The sequence below is a fragment of the Sminthopsis crassicaudata genome, chromosome 3 (assembly GCF_048593235.1).
Source record: "Sminthopsis crassicaudata isolate SCR6 chromosome 3, ASM4859323v1, whole genome shotgun sequence".
NCBI classification, from domain to species: domain Eukaryota; kingdom Metazoa; phylum Chordata; class Mammalia; order Dasyuromorphia; family Dasyuridae; genus Sminthopsis; species Sminthopsis crassicaudata.
In genome coordinates, this window is record NC_133619.1 from 378,635,944 (window position 1) to 378,654,435 (window position 18,492).

Sequence of the window (18,492 nt, forward strand, 5' to 3'; positions counted from 1 at the left end):
TTGGGTGTCAGATTCACTAATTTTACCAAGTATTTAATGCTATTTCCCCTCCTTAATGCTATTTGAAATGCATGAGGAAATCATGCATTTCACAAATCCTTTCCTTACTCCTGTACCATATTTTCTAAAAAAGTATAGCAAAAAAAAAATTGATTAATATTAAAAATAATCTATATAATATAAATTAATTATTGTTTAATATATGAAAATATGATTAGATCAAATTTCTGTCAAATCTCCCTCCCTCAAGCATCAAAATTGTCCATATAAACCATTGAATAATAGTATTAACAATTATTATTAATTTATATAACAATTTTAAGGAATGTAAAAAAATTAGAAAGAACTTATTCTAGCACTTAAATTTTTGGAAAGCTTTTAGAATCAGATTATAGATTAATAAAAAAATATAGTAGATGGCAAATGAAATAAATGTTGGATTAGAAAAAAAGATAAAGTTAAGAATGATTCAGAAAAAAAAATTATAAAAGGTCACAGAAAAGAAGATCGGGAAAAGAAAGAAAATTATGCTTTGATTTCTTCTATCTTCTCTTTGGCTTCCTAGCATATATTTCCTATACATATATGTGTGTACATACACATACATGTATATAAATGCACATATACATATTTAACATGTGTTTATATATACACACCTGATCCACATGTATATGAATTAAAGTCAGTTGTCAACCTAAGGCAACTTTAGAAACTGGACCTCTCTCTGGCTGACTTGATTGAAATACAGATACCTCCAGGCAGATACTTTTCAAACAACAAACAACTAGCCCTGGGTTAACTATGTAGGAGTCAGGAATTTTTACTTCAAGGTATCAGGCAACTGGATCAGAGGCATATTGCTGAACCCTCCACTAGTATTATGATGACCTCATGGAGTCCCAGACTATGGCTCTGAGTATTAAGCACATCCCTGGTGATCCCAGTGAGTGGGGATTCTGCTGGCTGTAAGAAACATGATTTTGGGGTTCTAGGGCAGAAGGATGAACTTAAATATGCAGCTTCAGGAGGGACTGCAGGGAACAAGAGGATTCTCTGGGATAATGTTGCAGGAGCTGTGGTCAGGGCTGGGGAAAATATCTGAAATGAGAACCCTGGATAGAACTCAAAAAATAGTATCAGACACCTGATGCCTGAGTTAGTATCTCCAACTCCTCGATATTAGAGCCTAACTTACACATGATGTTAATAGATAAGAAATTTAATAGTAATAGTAATAATAGTATAAAAAAGGAAATAACCCAATCTTAAATAACTGCTGTGGTAATAGAGAAGATTTGAGTTCAAACATAGAAGAAAATAATCAAGTTAAAACAGCTTCTTCTATCTCCAAGCAAAGAACAAAATGGTCACAAGCCCAAAAAATAATTTTTGGAGGATCTTAAAAACCAAATAAGAAAGATTTAGGAAAATTGGGAGGTTAAAGAATAATGCAAGAAAATCAAGAAAATTATAAAAATAAAAATTTCCAACTAATTTTTCCAACCAATTGGAAAGAGATTCAAAACCTTATTTGTTAGGATTACAAGGTGAGAACTCAGATTGTCTAAACAATTCTCTAGCTCAGAATTCACACCTTTGGTTCGGGCCTTTAAAGGGAGTTTACACCTTTGGAATTCTGAGGGAGCAAGTTCATTGGTTCAAGTGTTTCTCACAAGCCCCATTGAGTTCTCACTACAATCTCTGCGAGGATAAAAGAGGGCAGCATTGGGTCTGTAGAGGAGTCCAGTCTGGGACAGAGTTGGGACGGCACCCTGGAAAGAGGAGTCTGGCTGGGAGATTGAGTTGAGAGGGCAGGATAACCTAGAAATGACTGGACCTTTACACTTATTGAATAAAATAACTTCTTAAAATTTTGAATTGGGCAAGGGGAAAGCTAATAATTTCATAAGACACCAAGAAATAATAAAAAAATAAAAAAAATGAAAAAGAGAATGTGAAAAATCTCATTAGAAAAGCAACAGACAGAAAATAGTTTGAGAATCAATAATATAAGAATTGGTGGACTACTTAAGAATTATCTCAAAAAAAGAATCTGGATATTATACTTCAATAGTTTATTAAGGAAAATTGCCTTAAAGTTTTATATGAGATGGTAAAAATAGAAATAGAAAAAATCCACCAATCACCACTTGAAATTGATCCCAATACAAAAACTCATAACTAAATTTCATAGTTTCCAGATCAAGGTAAAAATATCTCAAATTACTAGGAAAAATATTTAAATAATGGGGAACTATAGTCAGGATAACACAAATTTTTGCAGCTTTTACGTGAAAAGACCAAAGGTCATGAAACAATGTATTCCAAAATGCAAAGGAGCTGGACTTCCAACCAAGAATAACTCATCCAGTGATGCTGTGTGTTAATCCTAAATGGGAAAATTGGATATTTAATGTATTAAGGAATTTTCAGGTATTTGTGGGGGGAAAAAAACAGAACTGAATGGGAAATTAGACTTACTAAATTCAAGAGAAACATAAGAAGGTAAACATTAAAGACCAATTATAAGACCCTTTAAAAGGTCAGTATATTTACTTTATATGTTGGAAAACAGTATTTGTAACTCTTAGAATTTTATCCTTACTTGGATAGTTTGAAAGAGCATACATAGATAGAAGACTTGAGATTGAATTGAAAATAATGGGATGATTCTAAAAAGTAAAATTGGGTAGAGAGAGATAAAATGAAGCAATTATCTCATGCAAATGAGACATAAATAGAACAACTGCTACACTGGAAGCAGAAAGGAGTGGAGGACTGGTAAGTGCTAGAACTTTATTCTCATAAGTGGATGAAAAAGGGAATAACATATACATCAAGAAGGTCATGAAATTATTTAATTAATTTCTCTGTAGAAATAGAAGGATAAGGAGATAGAATTAGGAGAGTATACAATTCAATAAATAAAAGAATAAGGAGAGAAGATAAGGAAGGGACTCAAAAATGCATAAATTAAGAAATAGGAAGGTAAAAATAGGTCCAAGATTTAGGCATAAAGAATGAGATCATAAATGGATTAGAGAAACAGAGGATAGTCTACCTTTCAGACCTGTGGAGGAGGAAGGAATTTATGACCAAAGGAGAACCAGAGATCATTATTGATCACAAAATAGAAAATTTTGATTACATCAAATTAAAAAGCTTTTGGACAAACAAAATAATGCAAACAAGATTAGAAGGGAAGTAACAAATTGGGAAAATACTTTTACAGTCAAAGGTTCTAATAAAGGCCTCATTTCCAAAATATATAGAGAACTGACCTTAATTTATAAGAAATCAAACCATTCTCCAATTGATAAATGGTCAAAGGATATGAACAGACAATTTTCAGATGATGTAGTTGAAACTATATCCACTCGCATGAAAGAGTGTTCCAAATCTCTACTGATCAGAGAAATGCAAATTAAGACAACTCTGAGATACCACTACACACCAGTCAGATTGGCCAAGATGACAGGAACAAATAATGATGAATGTTGGAGGGGATGTGGGAAAACTGGGACACTAATGCATTGTTGGTGGAGTTGTGAAAGAATCCAGCTATTCTGGAGAGCAATTTGGAACTATGCACAAAAAGTTATCAAACTGTACATACCCTTTGATCCAGCAGTGCTACTATTGGGTTTGTATCCCAAAGAAATACTAAAGATGAGAAAGGGGCCTGTATGTTCCAAAATGTTTGTGGCAGCTCTTTTCATAGTGGCTAGAAACTGGAAAATGAATGGATGTCCATCAATTGGAGAATGGTTGGGTAAATTATGGTATATGAATGTTATGGAATATTATTGCTCTGTAAGAAATGACCAGCAGGATGAATACAGAGAGGTTTGGATAGACTTACATGAACTGATGCTGAGTGAAATGAGCAGGACCAGAAGATCACTATACACTTCAACAACAATACTGTATGAAGATATATTCTGATGGAAATGGATATCTTCAACATAAAGAAGATCCAACTCACTTCCAGTTGATCAATGATGGACAGAAACAGCTACACCCAGTGAAGGAACACTGGGAATTGAATGTAAACTGTTAGCACTATTATCTTTCTGTCCAGGTTACTTATACCTTTGGAATTCAATTCTTACCGTGCAACAAGAAAATTGGATTTACACACATATATTGTATCTAGGTTATACTGTAGCAATTGTAATATGTATAGGATTGCCTGTCATCTAAGGGAGGGAGTAGAGAGAGGGAGGGGAAAATTTGGAAAAATGAATACAAGGGATAATGTTATTAAAAAAATTACTCATGCATATGTACTGTCAAAAATTTTATAAATATAAAATTAATTTTTAAAAAAAGATGAAAAATAGGAAGGTAAGAGGAGAAGGTAAGGGAAGGAAATTAAAAGTAGGGAAAATAAGATAGGGACTCTTAGAAAGGTGAATAGATCAAGGAATAGGAAAGTAAAGGAAGATGATAAGAGAGGAATTTTTAAAAGGGGTGTGGAATAGGAAAGCAGTAGTTGAAAGTCAATTAGACATTAGAGTAGGGATAGGGTAAAAAGAGAAGGAGGGAAAAATAAGCAGTGCTGAAAAATAGGATGGAGGGAAACACATAACCATAATTTTGAGTGTGAATGGGTGAATTTGCCCACATAATGTAAACAGTAGAATGGATTAAAAACAAGAGTCTGACAATACATTTTTCATAAGAAACACATTTAAAAATGAGAACACACATAAAGTAAAAATAAAGGGCAGAAGTAGAATTTATTATGCTTCAGCTGCTGCAGAAAAAGTAGGGATAACAATCATATCAAAGTTAAAGCTAAAATATATTTAAGAGATAAACATGGAAACTATATTATGATAAAACAATTAATGAAGTAATCTTAATATTAAACCTCAATGCACCCAATGCTATAGGTTTTAAATTTTTAAATGAAATACAGATGGAAATACATAACAAAACTGTAATAATAGGGAACTTTAAGCTTCCCCTGACAGAACTAGATAAATCTAACAAAAAAAAAAAATTAGAAAGTTAAGGAAATGAATGTAATCTTTGATAAGCCATATGTGATCGACACATGGAGGCAACTAAATTAGAACAGAAAGAATATACCATTTTGCTTAACAGTACATGATACCTTTACAAAAATTAACCACATATTAGGGCATAAATAATTTATAGTTAAATGAAGAAAAGCAGAAATATTAAATGCATCATTTTGGGATCATAATGTAATAAAATTATATTTAATAAGGGACCATAGAAATAAAGATTTAAAAATTAATTTGATACTAAACCTAATCTTAATGAATGAATGGGTTAAAAAAAGAAGTCATATAAACAAAAATAATTTTTATTAAAGAGAATAATAATAGTGAAACAACAGTTCAGAACTAACAGAATTCATAAAGCAGTAATCAAAGGTAAATTTATATCTATAAATACCTATATCAATAAAATAGAGAAAGAGCAGACCAATTAATTGGTTATGCAATTAAAATTAGAAAAAAATTAAAAATCCCTAATTAAACACCCAATTAGAAATCATAAAATATTAAAGGTGAAATTAATAAAATTAAATTTAAGAAAACTATTGAATTAAATAAAACTAGTTTATTTTATGAAAAAACATTAAGATACATAAAACATTGGTTAATATGATCAAAAAAGAGAAATGATATATTCTACCACACATCTAAAATTTGATTAATTCCAATAATAAATAATTTAAAAGAATAGGCAAAGAAGTCTTAAGAAATTTCTTTTATGAAACAAATTTACTATTGATACCTAAACCAGGAAGAGCAAAATACAAAGAAAGAAATTTATAGAACAATTTTATTAGTAAACATAAATATACAAATTCTAGATAAAATACTAGCCAGAAAACTACAACAATGCAGCACAAAGATTATGAAATGTGACCAAGTGGGATTTATACCATGAATTCAGGGGTAGTTTAACCTAAGGAAAACTATTAATCTAATCGATCACATCAATTAGAAAAGTGACAAAAAATCATATGATTATTATCAATAGAATCAGAAAAAAGATTTTGGCAAAATATAATGCTAATATTATTTTTCTTTAAAACACTCAAAAGCATAGTTATAAATAGATTTTTTCCTTAAAATGACAAGAAGTATCAACTTAAAACTATTATCAAGCATTATTTGTAATTGGGATAAGTTAGAAGCATGCCCAACAAATCAAGAGTCAATAAGAATATCTATTATCACCAATAGTATTTAGTTTTGTATTACAAATGCTAGTAATAGCAATGAGTAGAAAAAGAAAATGAAAGATTCAGATTGAGTAATGAGGTAATAAAACTTTCTGCAGATAATATGGAAAACCTAGAGATTTAACAAAAGAGTTAGTTGAAATAATAAATAATTTTAGCTGTATAGAAAAGAAAATCACCAAATCATCAGCATTTCTGCATATCATCAATAAAACCCTGCAAGAAGAAATAGTGAGAGGTACCCTATTTAAAATAACTATGGATTCTATAAAATACTTGGAACTAAATCTGCCAAGACAAACCCTGAAACATGAACATAATTATAAAACACTTTTTTCATATATTCAAAGTCAGATTTATATAATTTATATATATAAAGATTTATATAAAGATTAATTATCAAGGATATAACAATATGATAAAAATGGCAATTCTGTCTAATCTACTTATTCAATTTCATTCCAATTAAATTACCAAAAATATTTTATTGGACAAAAAAAAAAAAAATGAACTAATTTGGAAAAGCAAAAGGTCAATGTCAAGAGAATCAATTAAAAAAAAAAAAGGAAGGAGGTTTAGCAGTACTCTTAAACTATTTTGTAAGATAAGACAGTAATTATCAAAATTACTTTATACTGATTAAGAAATAGGTGGATCAATAGAAACAGAGGAGATGTACAATAAATGATAGTAAAATGATTATAGTGACCTTTGTGTTTGATAAAGTAAAGATTTAAGTTTTTAGATAAGAATACACTATTTGGCAAAATAGTTGGGAAAACTAAAAAGCAGTATGTTTGAAATTTGGTATGGATCAATATCTTACCCCATTTACAAAAATAAACATCAAAAATTCACACATGATATAAGATTTGTAGGAAGATATAAGAAAAAAAACTAGGACATGGGAAAAACATCGCTTATTGTCCAGCTTCCTAAACTATATGTCCACAACCCCATATAAAAATCTCATAACTGAAAGGGAGTGCAAAATTCTCATTATATTATGTTGCATATAGTTATATTTTATTTAGTAAATGTTTCACTTGTATACTTTTTTTTATATGCCTATAAATAAAAAGGAGCCAAGATCAGAAAAGAAAGCAGAAAATTGGGGGGAGGGGGGATTTATAGATATTTTCTTGGATAAAGGTCTCATGGTTTCAAATATATAAAGAACTTCTCAAATGTATTAGCTTATAAGTAATTCCTTAATTGATAAAATGATCAAAATTATATGAAACAGTTAGTTTTTTCTATGAAAAAATCAAAACTATATGGTCATATGAAAAAATTCTCTAAATCATTTATTGAGTAGAGAAATGAAAATTTTGACAGAATTCAGATTTCCTCTCACACCAATAAAATAACCTAATGATAGAAGGAGGCAATGACAAATTTTGGAAGATATGTGGAAAATTTGGGACATTAATACACTGTTGGTGGAATTGTGAATTAATTCAACCATTTGGAGAGGAATCTGGAATTGTGCAGAAAGAGTTGATATAGAATCGTGTATACCCTTTGAACCAGCAATACCATTATTAAATCTGTTGCTGAAGGTGATTATAGAAAAAGGAAAAGAATATGCGATCAAGAGTGATTATTGCAGCTCTCTTTGTGGGTAGCAAAGAACTGGAAAATGCCAATCAATTGGAAAATGGCTAAACAAGTTGTAGTATATGATTATGAAAGAATATACCTGGGTTTTAAGAATTGATGACCTGATTGACTTTAAGAAAACATGGGGAAATTTTGCATTAAATAATGAAAAGGGAAGTGAGCAGAATCAAGAGAATGTTGTATACAGTAACAGCAATATTGTTTGAAGAATAATTGGGAATAAACAAATTATTCTAAGCACTATAATTAAAATAAAGGATCTTTGAAGGAAAAGGTCATATACTCCCGCAGGAAGAACTGATAAATAAAACTATATATTATGGCTTCATATTTATCTGTAAATCTGTGTTAAAATGGTGTCCTTTTCTAGTGTGTGGTATGGAAGGAGAAAGGGAAACAGTTAAAGATTTAAAAAGTAACAAAAAATTTTTTAAAACAATCAGTTTCTTTTTTTTGCACAAATTTTCCCCTAGTCTTTCTTGTCCTGTACTTGTCTAATCTATTTTTCAGCCTATACATGAGATTTCACATTGATCCTTATTCCATATCATGTGATTGGGTTTGGTTTATTGTTAAATTAAGCTTTCTCATCCATAATATTAGTTATTCCTGTTTGCTTTGTATCGGCTACAAATGAAATGTATTTTCAGTCTTTTCTTTCATTTGAACATACCCCAGTGGCAGTCACAGAACAAGTACTTAATGCTTTTTGCTAGAATGATGCACTGATTGATAAAAAAGTATATTGAGTAGCACAGGGCTGAGGACAAGTCCCTAAGGCACTCTAACAGAGAATTGCTTCCAGATTGACATCAATCCATTTATTATAGTTCTTGTTTCTGTTATTTAACCCGTTCTGAATCACCTATATACTATTATCCAGCCCACATTACTATGTCTTTTCCATCCATGAAAATATCATAGTTTAGTACTTTTCAGAAATCTAGCTATACTGATTCTAATACAAATAATAAAATGTGCTGAAAAAATATTAAACGTGGATACATTTCTTGTGAATATGATATAGATAAAATAAATATATGACACATTTTTACTTTTAAGTTGCATTAATAGCATTTTCTTGATTAGGTTGTTAAGTCTAAACAAGGAATAAAACTAAATAAGGCCATTATTTGTAGTGTTTGCTAATTCCTAAGGTGCAAATCTTCATGCTGAAAATTTAACAATTTGTTCTTAAAAGCCAATATGATCCAACTTCACTTCATTCTGCCAACAATAATAATAATAATAATAATAATAATAATAATAATAATAGTCAGAAATGGATGGTATGACCTATTTTGATGAAACCATTCTACTTCTTAATTCTCATTGATTCCCTTTCTAGCTGATCACAGGTCACTTTATCAACCACACATCCTAGGATTTTGTCAGAAACTAAAGTGCAATTAATCATAATATAAATTAAAGAATTCACCTGCCTTTCTTTTTGGAAAACACCTGAATAACATTTCTTCCATTCTGAGACAGCTCTACTATTTTCCCCTGCTTTTCTAAAGTCACTGAGAGGAATTTAGTGACAATATCTATGAACCCTGGAATGTAGATTGTCTGGGCCAGTTGATTTGGATTCATCAACAGGAGCCAAGTGATCTCAGATCATTTCTTTTTTATCTGTTTTTCAATTTACTTCTAAACATTTTTTTGTTTTCTATTATTACCAATTCAAAGATTATTTTTGTCAAGAAGAAAAAACACAGAAGCAAAAGTGGAGTTGTTGTGCCTCCTTTCTGATACTCTCTCTTCTAACTTAAAAACTAATCTTAGCATTTCATAGAATTTTGTCCTATGCCTGATATATTTTTTCCTGTTTTCACATTCATTGATGGTTCATTATGTATTTAATGCTCTTGATATATTATTCTTTTTATGAATAATGTTTTATTTTTCTACATTATATGTAAAAACAATTTTAACATTCTTTTTTTAAAAATTGAGTTCCAGATTCTCTATCTTCTTTTCTTGTCACCACCCCATCCCTGAGACAATAAGCAATTCTACGTGTGATATAAATGTGCATTCATGCAAAACATATTTCCATATTAATTATGTTGTAAAAAGAAAACACAGACAAAAAAGGTATGAAAAGAATAGAGTGAAAAATGTATGCTTTGATTTCCATTCAGACTCCATCAGTTCTTTTTCTAGAAGTGGATAACATTTTTCATCGCTTTGGAATTGTCTTGACAATATTCTTATCAGACCAGTATACTCTGGATTTTTTTCTTTTTATCCTCAGTCATTTTGTGTTTGCTTCCTTCTTTTATGTAAATCTTTTAAGACTGTAAATTGGTCAGGTAATTCTTGTAATATACAGATTTATGTTTCTTTACAATTCCCATATTTTTATCATAATCATTCTTTTTTGAAACAATTCCATTCACCTTGACTTGACTTGCCCTGTGGAATGTAAAATTACGAATGCTATATTTTCTTCACCTGATCTCATTGAAATCTACTCTACCCAAATGTGGAGTATACTTGAGACTGTACCAACTTCCCTTCCCCACATATGTAACATGAACTTTTAAAATGTCATGATATTTCAACCCTCATTTGCCAAACTTTCTCAGCAAATAATTCTTATTTGTTACTATAAGTTCTGGAACTTCCCTTTGTTGCTTATTCTACTTTAAAGAATATAATATTCACAACAAATAATGCTTTTAGCCACTTTATTTTTATTAAAACATATTCCAACATTTACTTATATAAGTTTCCCATCATTATTAAAATTCACTTTCATGATAGACTTTTTTCCTGTCATCAATTTTCCCCCTTAAACTGCCTTGAGCACTCCCACTACAATATTGTTAAGATTTTCCCAACACTGATGCTCAGACACAAGTTCTCCACAATGGTCTACTTTGTGGACTGTATGAGTTTATAATTTATCACCTCTTTTATCTAAGCTGGTCCTCTCAAGTAAGGTATATCTTTTGTTGCTATATTACAGCCATGAAGCATAGCCTACCAAGTCTCAGTAGTCTCTACAAGGTGAAGTTTTCCTCTTTGCATTAAGACATGCATTTCACTTTCTTTATTGCCCATATCTGTGTATTTATGTAGAGACATATGAAGCTATGAGTTTTGTTACTGCTCTTATTGGTAGTGTCTTCTATAAATTACTTTGCCTCTCTACTTATATTCTTTTTCCTGTGCTTTATCTGGCACTTTCCATGAGAACTAATGGTGAATGTATGTGGTCAGGTTTCTCTTCCCTACCTCCATTTTCTTTTTAAAGCCCTTTTTGATAAATTTCTCAAGTCACCAGGCTCTTCAACTAGACCATTTGTCACGGATGTTATAGAGAGGGGATTTCTACTCATACTGGACAATTTCTTAAATCCCTTCCAAGTCTGAAATTGTAGAATACTGTAAACTAAAAGTGCAGTAGAAAAAAAAAGACTAATTTTTTTTCTTCTCTTTTAGCTGTCTGAGGAAATATGCAAATTACATTGTATTATTTTTAATGCAATAAAAATGTAATCCAGCATATATCATGTTGAAAACAAAAGTAAAAGTTGCATCCACTGACAGCGACTGTAATAACATATGTCAGAGAATATGCAATGTGTATAGAGCTCATCTCAGAAGTGGTACTTAGTCTTAGAACTTAGCTACTACTTAATTCTCATTTTCCTCCAGGTGAAAAATTATCACTAAGATTATTTTTTTAACCACTGCAGTGTTTATTTTCCAATAACATCTTGTTTATAGATAGATTTCTTTTCAGAAAGATAAACAGCTACCTATTGAATGAAAAGCTTTTGAAGACAGTCATATTTCCATGTTGTCTTTTAAATTTAGGATTTCTCCCTTCCCCTCTTCTTCACACACAATCTTTCTCAACATAAACAGTCTTTTCTTCCTTGGAATTCACTGCTGTGTCATTTATTTTGGAAATTAAACACAAAGTGTCTTATGGTATCTTTCCCATTGTCATCCTAGAGACTGAGGTCCTAAAAGATTTGGCTCGAAATTCTTTGCAGCCTAAACTCATGCACCTCCTCTTTGAGAACTAAGTATTTCAACCAACTTTTTATCCCCATTAGTCCTCTATTTTCTTCACTTCTTAGTTCACAGCATTCTCTGTTGCCTAAAATGGACATCTTTCTCTTTAACCTGTTCTCCAGTTATCAAAATCTCTTCCATTCTTTCAAGTCCAAATTAGCTATAAAGATGAAAAGAACAACTGCCTTCCTTTTACCTGAATCTCTCCTTTACATTTATTGAAAAGCTATAAGAAGTATAGAGGTCAGCCAGTCCAACCTTCAGACTTCACAGATGAGAAATATTGAGACCTAACTAAGGTCATGCAAGTAGAATTTGCACCCATGTTTTCAAATTGCCAATCATATTGCCACTGCTTAACTCTTTCAATGACTATGTACATCTCTTTTTCTCCTAAATTATAAGCTCTCTGAAGAAACAAATTGTTTCATATCTATCTTTGCAACCTTAGTGCTTTCCCAATGCAGTGCCTTACATATAGTAAGGTCTTAATAAGAATCTGTTAAATTGAATTGATTTGTTATCCTCACCTCTCCTGAACTATACAAAGTTAATACATCAAATTACTTTGCAAACCATAATGTATTAAAATAAATGTTGTTTTCAACTTTTTGGCTTATTTTAAGGTAGCTAAATGTGGGGGTCATAAACTTATGATTTATTATCAGTAAATTTTTGATTTGTAAGTCTATTTTATATGCCTATATATCTGGGCTAATGTAAAATTTCTCTGGTTAAGAGGGGTCATGAATGGGAAAAAGTTTAAGAAGCCATGAATTAGAGTATTCATTGTATTACTATTTCCCTTATAGCACATTGCTCAGAGCAGAAGCTTATTTAAGATTTTCTGATTTATTATTATAAAATTTTGAATATTATATTGCTTGAATAAAATGAAGACTATAGCAGATATAACAGTGAGGCAAGGAGAATAACCTAACTCAAGTTTGGGAGACATGGGCAGTACTCTTGGTTTTACTAACTTGCCTTATGACCTTCAGCCAGTGACTTCACTTCTCTAGGACTCAGTTTCCTCAGTTTTGGGTCAGATAATAGCAAATACTTACCTAATGCTTATTATTAGTAGGCACTATGCTAAATACTTTACCATTAGTAACGGTACCATTAGTACCATTATAACATCTCTGTTAGATAAATGCTATTGTCATCCCCCTTTTACACATAAAGAAACTGAGTACGCAGACAAAGGTGAAACGATATACCTATGGTCACACTGCTAGTAAATGCCTGAACTTCTATCTTCATGCCTTCAGGCCTTGTGCTCTAATATTGTACTGAATAGATAACCTTTAAGAATCCCGACTTGAAGAAAATAAAGTAGATTCTGTCTCATTTGCTTTCATTCATTTATGTAGTAGAACTTTGACATTTGCTATAAAAACAGGGAGAACAAGGTTTTGAAGGGATAGTAGGGCTTCTCAAGGAATTTTCAAATCAAAAATTCTTTTCTAAAACTTCCCACATGCTATCACTTTTATTTGATATAAAAGATGAAGTTCTAGGCTGCCACGTTTTAGATAACATACCCACACCCACACCCACGTATATGTATATGTATATTATGTATCTATATGTGTGTATGTCTATGTCTATATCTATATGTGTATATATTATGCATGTGTATATGCACGTGTCTACATAGCTTTAGGTGTATGTACTGTGTACATCTGGATACATGTGTATATAGCATGTATGTGTGTAGCTATATGTGTCTATATATGTATGTGTATGTCTCTACACATGTGTGTTTATATTTTGTATGTATATATATACACACACATATGTGTGTGTGTCTATGTGCATATTATAGATGTGTTTGTATATATTATGTATGCGCATTGATGTGTGTATATGGCTGCATACATGTGTGTATGTATTATGCATGTGTATATGTACATGTGTGTATAGTATGTGTGTTTATAGTTATGTCAGTATATCTATATATGTGAATATCATATGTATGTGTGTATATATGTATGTATATTTTGCATGTGTGCATATGCATATATGTTTGTGTGTCTGTATGTGTGTATATTTGTATATATAGCTATGTGTGTATATGCATATGTGTGCATATCTATATGTGTATGTGTGTATATGTATATATGTCTGCATACAGGCATGTATATATTAAGTATGTGTGTATATGTTATACACATACATGATGTCTATATCTATACATATAGATATAGACATCATGTATGTGTATTTGTGTGTATATATATGTGTGTTTATGTTATGTATGCATCTGTATATATGTGTGTTTTCATATGCATGTGTATATGTGTGCATATTATGTATATGTGTATATACATTATGTATATGGGTATATCTATCTATATTGATACACATATACATATTTATATGTGTGTATGTATGTATGTATACACGAAATTTATATGATGCATGGTGTATGTATACATGCATGTATTATGTATGTGTTTGTGTATCTATAGGTGTGCATAATATGTATGTGTGTATATTTTGTATGTGTGTATACATGTGTATATGCTATGTATATGTGTATATGTATATAGATATCATATATGTATATATGTCTATATATCTATATTGTATGTTATGTATGTGTATATATGTGTGTGCCTGTTTATTTATTTATATGTGTGTATATATTATGTATAAGGGTATATCTATATAGGTATATTATGTACATGTGTATATGTATGCTTATTATGTATGTGTATATGTGTGCCTTGTATATCTATATGTGGATATCATGCATATATGTATACATTTTGCACGTGTGTGTGTGCGTGTGTGTATATGTATATGTATATGTATATGTATATGTATATGTATATATATGTATTTACAATTTATAGGTATGTACAGACATAGATATCATGTATGTGTATATATGTCTGTATATCTGTATATTTGTATATTATGCATGTGTATGTATATATGTGCATATTTTGCATGTGTGTGCATACGTGTGTATGTCTGTATTGTGTGCCTATTATTTATATGTGTTTATATATTATGTATATGGGCATATCTATATGCATGTATATTATGTATATGTGTATATGTATATATGTGTGTTTTTATTATGTTTGTGCATGTGTATATGTGTGTCTATATATCTACATATGTCGATATTATTCATGCATGTATGTATATGTATATATTTTGTATATGTGTATGCATGTGTGTTGTATACATGTGTATATATATATGCATATCTATATCCGTATGTGTGTGCATTATGTGTGTGTATATTTTGCATGTATATATAATGTATATATGAGTGTTTGTTTATATATGTGTGTGAATGTGTTCATTATGTATGTGTATATATATATGTTTGTGCCTGTTTATCTATATGTGTGGATATTATGCATGCATGTATATGTGTACACATATGTGTTGTGTGCATGTGTACATTATATGTGTTCGTGTGTATTATGTACATATTTGTGTATGTGTATATATTATGTGTGTATATTTGTTTTGTATGTGTATATACATCTGTGCATGTGTGTCTTTATATATATGTGTGCATATGCATTTTTCTATGTGTTCATATGTATACATGCATGTGTATCTGTATATGTGTGTATATTATGTATGTGTATATGCTTGTGTCTGTATCTCTGTGTATGTATTATGTAAATGTGCATATGTATATATGTGTGTATAATCCTGTTTGCCTCATTTTCCTCATCGGTACAATGAGCTGGAGAAGGAAACAATAAATCACTCCACTATCTTTGCCAAGAAAACTCCAAATGGGGTCATGAAGAATCAGGCACAACTGAAACAACTGAATAGCAACAACAACAACACACACACATATATACATATATGTGCATACATATAATATGTACTATATACACAAATATCCACATATAGAGAGATGTATGGATGTGTATGTATGTATATGCACAATCCAAATAATTCATTATGCACTGAATTTTTTCTGTGTGTTCAATAATACTGGAATAATTTCTATGGAGAATTTAGAGATATTGGAGATATGATCCCTCATGAAGGGGATTATAATTTAGTTGGGAAAATCAAGCATATTTTCACTCCCCCCCCCCCAATAAGATCCATGTAGGGATCCTCCAATACAAAAACCCTCCCTACTATTTTACATCTTTGTGAATTTTCTAGGGCTCTAAGAAGTTAAATGATTTTCCCAGGGGGACACAACCAATATTTATCAAAAGCAAGAATTAAAACCAGATCTTTTCATCTCCAAAAGTTGATTTTTTGAGTCACTATATCTCCCAGTTTCTCATACCTCCATCATGAAATAGTTAAATGACAAGTCAAGCTAATCTTTTAGTGCCACAATATTTAATACCCTCAGAAAGTTCTGTATAAAGGTAAAAGAGGACACTTTTCTTTGTGGCCCATTTGCATTGTCAAAATATTTATTGTGCCTTTGCCTGCAGTCATCCAATGTTTAAACTTTTCTTTTTTCCTCTCTATGACAGGAATTAGTGGTTGGGACAAACTATGGAAAAAATATGGATCCCGCTTACCCCAAAATGATCTCTGCCTCTATGTGTCATCTTCTGACATCACTCAAATCCTGGAAACTTTGGGAATTAAATATGAATGCTTTGACCTCCTGTCTACAATGGATATATCAGATTGTTTTGTTGAAGGCAATGAAAATGGAGAGTTACTTCTCGACTTTTTAACAGAAACCTGTCACTTCAGCAAAACTGCTCCACCTGATCTTAAAGCTGAGGTTATTGAAGACCTTCAAAGACCAGGATTCAGTACAAAAGAAAGAGGAAAGATTTTTTTTCACAATCACTTGAGTTTTATAGTGGCTGAAGCATAATTAATCAGCATACATTTATTAAGCATTTACTGTGTATCAGGTACTCTTAGTGGTAGAAGTGAGGGAGAATTCAAAAGCCAAAAAAAGACATCTTTGCCTTTCTGTAGAAAATAACATGCATATACGCATATGCAATATAAGGTCAATTCATCTGGAGTTTTCATGATACCGAATTACCAGTCATTTACACTTGCAATATAGCACAACATGCAACATTCATATTGTTTGAAACTGAACATAATCCAGACCTGTGACAATCTGGAAGGCCAATTATGTTTTGTTTAAATTTTAAAATTCCAGTGTAGTTATTGATACCTTGGATATCAGCAAATGATGTTAATCAGGATTTGATTTATTTTTGATTCTTATTTAGACTTAAAATGATAAAGGATACTTTAATAATACAGATTAAACTTAAAAACATTTTACAAATTTATTATTATTTTTTTAATTGTGGAGTTGGTTGTCATATTTGCTAGCGCATTTCTGGCCACACTCATCTAAAAGAGCTTGTTCATTCTAATGATGAGCAAGTTTTGTTTCCTCTTCTCTATGTATCTTCTTCTCTAAATATATTGTTTTACATAAGTGATAATTTGTCCAGTTGAATTACTGAATATGAATTATAAATCATTAATATTACAGATTATAAAGGATAACACAAACACATCTAACTGATAACTGATATGATCAATGATAACTTTAATTGATTTTACCTTGAATGACATTATCATTATATGATATAAATAAAGATGTTGTGGAAGCAAGGTTGTATTTTATTATAAAAGTAAAAATGAAGCTGAAGTGTATTTTGAAATTTGTCTTTACCATTTCCTAGCATAAAGAAAGGCAAAGAAGTATAATGAAGAGGACCAGCCATAGATTTAGGGAGATTTTGGGGTCAGTTCTGGCACAGACACATAATGATTTCTCAAAGATTACTGATATCATTCCTGCATTGCAAGGGGCCAGGGAGAAGATTAGACTAGATCCAATTCACTTCAATCACATCAGCGTCTATCAGTATTGTAAGGAGTAATTTATCTGGGTCAAAACTTGTTCTGATTTACATTAGCAACATGTTCTCTCACTTTCTCTCCCAACTTTGACTGCATCTTTCTCTTAATTATATTTGTTAAACCCTTCCCTGTTTTAAGTGATTAAAGATTGGTGATTAAAAGGGAAACAAAAAGAGGAATGAGTACAGATATCTTTCCTCCATCATGTTACTTGCTGTGGGGGGAAAAAAAGGATTGCTTAGATCAGAAAGTTCATTGTGTTTTGAGTAGCAGGTATATTATTTATCAAAAAAAAAAACAAAACAAAACAAAACAAACAACAACAACAACAACAAAAACCATCAAGAAAACATTTAGAAACAGTACAGATAACATATATAATGATAATATAGAAATAATCTGTGTTTGCATTGCTTTGGGCAACTCCAAGGCCTTATGATTTGGTAAATAAGTCTTATGTTATTTTCTCAAGTCACATAGAGATTAAGTTACTTACTAAAAATCATGCAATTCAATGCAAATCAATATAAAAGCTTTAAAAAATTCACCACAAAACTCAATAGGAAGTGGTGGAAAAAGAAAATTTATTCAAAGAATTACCATTTCAGGATGAGGGAGAGAAAAAAAAAAGAAATTTATCTGGTAATTTATTATATTTTTAAAAGAAACATCAAGTTGTACACAATAGGTTTGCAGTTTTATGAGCATTCATTTTTATTATGTTATAGAAATGATTGTTTTAT

General features: G+C 30.7%; 1 protein-coding gene across 1 annotated transcript in view; it reads left to right on the forward strand.

Moving 5' to 3' along the window:
• Window positions 1-17,497, forward strand: part of HNMT (histamine N-methyltransferase) — a 55,094-nt gene extending 37,597 nt beyond the window's left edge. Inside the window, exon 6 of the mRNA XM_074301933.1 lies at window positions 16,375-17,497. Coding sequence (XP_074158034.1) covers window positions 16,375-16,730 — 356 coding nt within the window. The 3' untranslated portion in view covers window positions 16,731-17,497. The remainder of the gene's footprint in view (window positions 1-16,374) is intronic.
• Window positions 17,498-18,492: the final 995 nt, after the last annotated feature.